Raw genomic sequence first — 5,044 nt, 5'->3', positions numbered from 1 at the left:
TTTACTATCTGCCAGCCTCTCTTCTAAATCTTTCACTATATTAACTCATTTAATACTCTCAACATGTTCTGTTACTATCTCTATTTTACCAGAGAGGATGCTGAGTCACAGAAAGACTGAGTAACTTGACGAGAGCCACAAAGCCAATAAGTGATCTGAGCTGAGAATCAAACTCCAACGGCTGCTCAGAGCCTGGACGCCTAATCAGTCTTACACTTAATCTCATTAAAATATACCTGGATAATAATTTTTTTCTTTTAATTTTTAAAATTTAATATAATAGTCCAGCATTAAAAAAACAATTTTTTTAAATGCTATCATTCTCCCTAGGAATCTTCCTGCAGGTTTATAATTCTATTCTCTACGCTGAAGGAAAGATCAGCTCACTTAATGTCTGTTATCTGTTGGAAGGCAGGAAGGCAAGTCGGAGGCCCTCTGGGTCTCTTGGCTGGAACATAGTATTTATAAGGCAAAGGTCCCGGTCAATTTGCCTGAGTGCACCTTATGGTTCAGACTGTTTCCTAACTACAAGGTGCTGCAGAGATGCCTCAACTGGAAGGTGAATAGCTGGTTTCACATCTCAAAGACAGGCAGCTGGATACCCCAGCTGCCCACAATATACTCTATAAAACATTAGGAATTAGGCTCAGTCAGTGGTCCAGCCTGGAGGAATTTTAAGAGACTTACTCAAGGATTTTCTCTGTATTTTATAGGTTTAGGGGATACCTCAGAATTGTATCACTAGTTAGGAAATCTTTTCCCAGTCTATTGCATTTTTATGTTCACTCAGTACATGACCATGAACCTGACCCAGACCCTTTGACCTCTAGGCTTCCACTGACGACCTTTAATTGGCTATCTCGTAGACCTATCTATAACCAATCTGTAGAATATTGTCTATAAGTAGTCTGTAAGATATTAGCTCTATCTATATCAATGTGTAATATCCAAATAGTATGATCACTTTTGAATTTGAGCTATAGCATATTTTGTTATTAAAATCAGGTGTCAGGGGACTTCCCTGGTGGTCCAGTGGTTAAGAATCCACCTTCCAATGCAGGGGATGCAGGTTCGATCCCTGGTCGGGGAACTGAGATCTCACATACTGCGGGGCAACTAAGGCCGCATGCCGCAACTAGAGAGAAGCCCGCGTGCCACATCGAAAGGTCCTGCGTGCCACAACTAAGACCTGAAGCAGCCAAAAATAAAATATTTTTAAAAATAAAAAGATAAAATAAAATCAGGTGTCGGAAGTATAATTTACAACTAGTCTCCATTCAAATCCTTATTTCTGTGAAAAATTCCACCGATTCTCCCTTCCACAATAGACAGAAGTTAGTCTCTAAAAATGGAAGGGAAAGTATCAACCTTGGGATTATTTTCTGAAGTCTCATTTTTCTTCTTCTGGGGGAAGAATCTCTGTCCACACCTAAAGTTTTAGCTTGCATAACCCCTGTCTCCATCTCTTCCTGAGTGCATTTACTTTGGGAGTCCTAGGAGCTTCTATTTATTTCTTGATGATCTACCCAAAGCAGGTAACCATTCAAATCAAGACATTTTAAAAGTATTAAAGTCACTGAGGTTATTATGAAAATTCACCAGGCAGTCAGCACCAGCTATTCAGAGCTCTTTCCTGAGCAGACTCCTGTTCAAGGTGGCGGGAGCTGGTGTCCTCCTCGCCCTAAGAATCTAGAGTAAAAAGGCAAGAATCTCTCTCTCTTCTCTCTTCTTTTTTAGGTACATCAATGAAATATACATAACTAATATAATAATGCATTTATTATCTTATTAAACCTCATAATAAAGACATGACCTGGATACCATTATTGTCCCTATTTTACAGGTAAACCTTAATCACATAAATACTAGGAGTATTTGAATTCAGATCTTTAAATACTTACGCTTTCCAAAATAAATTGCTGCTTTCTTTAAAGATCTGTCACTAAAACATCGCATGACCTGGGACCAGTCACAATCTTTCTTATATGAAATTTTCTATTTATGAATCTGTAGCCCCATATTCTCTTATTTCATAGAAGCTGGAAGCTTTGGTTAGATCTTTACATGCAGTGACTTTATGTTTAATTCATTAGACTTAATTCAAGAGTCTGTGAGGAAAAGCATGGCATGATAGAATGGGGCCTTTCTTACTTTGTACTGCCTCTGCCTACTTCAGAGTTTTGGCAAGGACCAAATAGTAATACTGTATATGAAAAAGCTTTGTAAAGGGAAAACCATTGTAGATATTTATGAGGTTATTATCTCCAGTATCACTATCAATACAAAATCCTGGAAGAAGGTGACCAACTCTGACCTAGATTTAAAAAACAGAAGAATTAGGCAAAGGGGTCCTGGAGGGAGGGGAACAGATGTGGATTTATAGGAGAAAGGGTGATCAAGCTGGAGATTAGAAAGATAAAAAGGGAAAAATGGTGGGAAAGAAAACAAAATAAATTATATGACCGAGATCCCTGTAAGTTAAGGCTTAACGTCTGCCTTCTTGTGTTGTGAGCCCCATCAGGACCCCATGGGAGAGAAGGAGTCTGAAAATATCTCTAATTTGGCTGGTTGGATAGTGGATCATCAGGGAAGCAGGTGAAAATTTGTGGCTTTGTGAACTAATGGATCAGCAGAAAATTAGGTAACAAGAGGGTTGGTAGCTCTGCAGATCCACAACAGAATTTCAGCAATTGCTGGCCATACTTGTAGACAAGCATAAACAATATATAATCATGATTAAGAGTTTTACTCTGGGCTTAGATTTTTAAAATACTTTGAGTCCCAAATTAGCCATTTACTAGGGAATACCCTAAGACAAGCTACTTCACCTCTCTAAGCTCCAATTTTCTTATCTATAAAATGTCGATAACAATGGAACCTCCTTCATAGGGTTATTGTGAGAAATGAATGAAATACCAGATGTATTTATCATAGTGCCTGGCATATATTAGGTGCTGAATAATTAACTGCTGTTGTTTTATTCTGCTCTCCCTGGCACCTCACTTTTCTAAGTTGCAAATGACATAGCTGTACATTGACAGACAGTTTAAGAAAGCCCTGTGCCTGTGTGCCTAGCTCTATGCCTCTTTACCACTAGATTCCAGATGTGTACACAGAGGTGGGATGGAGAGTGCAGTATGGAGGTAAATACAAAATTGCCCTATTAGGCACCACCCTGAATATTATCTCCAGAGAAGGAAGCAAACCTAGGTGCAGCTGATGAGTTAATGAGATATGAAACAGAGAACATTTCCTTCTCCTTTTTAGTTTCAAGCTTACTCTAAAGCCCTAGGTCTCTCCAGGCCAGTTGGCACCTGGCAGCCACAGAGGAAATGTCTACTGCCATGGGAACCCCTGCCCTGCTGTGGATAGCTCTGTTGCTCTTCTGTAAGTAGAGATCAGTTACCGGCCCCTGAAGGGGCCAAAATGGATTGGGGGAGCAGCTGGAGTGGGAAAGTTGATCATTTTACTGGCGACTTTTTTCTAGGCTATGTGCAAACCGTGGGGCATTTCCCAGGGATTCTGTAGGGAAGGCAAGCTGGATAGCAGAGGAAGTGGGGCTGAACACCATCTAAGGGGGAAGCTGGACTGAAAGTCTGGTCCTTGCTATCATGCTGGCATCTTCCAGAGGGCAAGGGAGGAAAGACAGAAGCTCCTTCCTTCCCTGAGTCAGATTCCTGGAAAGATGGTTGGCCCTTAAAACTTCGTGGATGTAGACCTCATCGCCATTTCCAGATCCCAGTCTTTAGGTGTCCAGCAGGCTGGGGATAGACACTAACGTATCCTCTTTGGACTTTTTGCAGCTCCAGATGGCATATCAGCAGGTGAGTCCTCTGTCCTTGTTCCCTCAGCATTTCAATGTGTCTGGGACTTGCCCTCCCTTCACTCTTTCCCTTCATCCCATCATCTATTTTCTAATGATTATTAATCTGCTCTTCCCTGTGCAACGCGCCTCCACCTTGCATAATCTTCCTTTTTTCCCCCATTCAAAAGTTTCCCACATGCCACTTCATTCTCTCAAGTCACCCTTTCCTCTTTAATGCCAACAATCATGTCTGTTGAGCATCTAACTCTCTCAGCCACTCCTCCAGCCACTATCATGTAAACTCGTTCTTTTTTTTAAAATTTATTTTTTTATACAGCAGTTTCTTATTAGTTATCTATTTTATACATATTAGTGTATATATGTCAATCCCAATCTCTCAATTCATCATACAACCCCCCACCCCCCGCTTTCTCCACTTTGTGTCCATACGTTTGTTCTCTACATCTGTGTCTCTATTTCTGCCTTGCAAACCAGTTCATCTGTACCATTTTTCTAGATTCCATATATATGCTTTAATATACGATATTTGTTTTCCTCTTTCCAACTTACTCACTCTGTATGACACTCTCTAGGTCCATCCACATCTCTACAAATGGCCCAACTTCACTCCTTTTTATGGCTGAGTAATATTCCATTGTATATATGTACCACATCTTCATTATCCATTCGTCTGTCGATGGGCATTTAGGTTGCTTCCATGACCTGGCTACTGTAAATAGTGCTGCAATGAACATTGGGGTGCATGTGTCTTTTTGAATGATGGATTTCTCTGGGTATATGCCCAGTAATGGGAGTGCTGGGTCATATGGTAATTCTATTTTTAGTTTATTAGGGAACCTCCATACTGTTCCCCATAGTGGCTGTATCAATTTACATTCCCACCAACAGTGCAAGAGGGTTCCCTTTTCTCCACACCCTCTCCAGCATTTGTTGTTTGTAGATTTTCTGATGATGCCCATTCTAACTGGTGTGAGGTGATACCTCATTGTAGTTTTGATTTGCATTTCTCTAATAATTAGTGATGTTGAGCAGCTTTCATGTGCTTCTCGGCCATCCATATGTCCTCTTTGGAGAAATGTCTATTTAGGTCTTCTGCCCATTGTTGGATTGGGTTGTTTGTTTCTTTAATATTGAGCTGCATGAGCTATGTATATACTTTGGAGATTAATCCTTTGTCAGTTGCTTCATTTGAAAATATTTTCTCCCATTCTGAGGGTT

At 40.4% G+C, this 5,044-nt stretch overlaps 1 protein-coding gene across 2 annotated transcripts in view; it reads left to right on the top strand.

Annotated features, from left to right (window-relative positions):
• The first annotated feature begins 3,332 nt into the window (after positions 1-3,332).
• Positions 3,333-5,044, top strand: part of FCER1A (Fc epsilon receptor Ia) — a 10,649-nt gene continuing 8,937 nt past the window's right edge. For both annotated transcript variants that reach the window (XM_055084266.1, XM_007105211.1), the window contains exons 1-2: positions 3,333-3,387; positions 3,804-3,824. In XM_055084266.1, the coding sequence (XP_054940241.1) occupies positions 3,333-3,387; positions 3,804-3,824 (76 nt within the window). The remainder of the gene's footprint in view (positions 3,388-3,803; positions 3,825-5,044) is intronic.

This window comes from Physeter macrocephalus, chromosome 4 (assembly GCF_002837175.3).
Source record: "Physeter macrocephalus isolate SW-GA chromosome 4, ASM283717v5, whole genome shotgun sequence".
Lineage (NCBI taxonomy): Eukaryota > Metazoa > Chordata > Mammalia > Artiodactyla > Physeteridae > Physeter > Physeter macrocephalus.
This window is presented reverse-complemented; position numbering and strand designations above follow the sequence as displayed.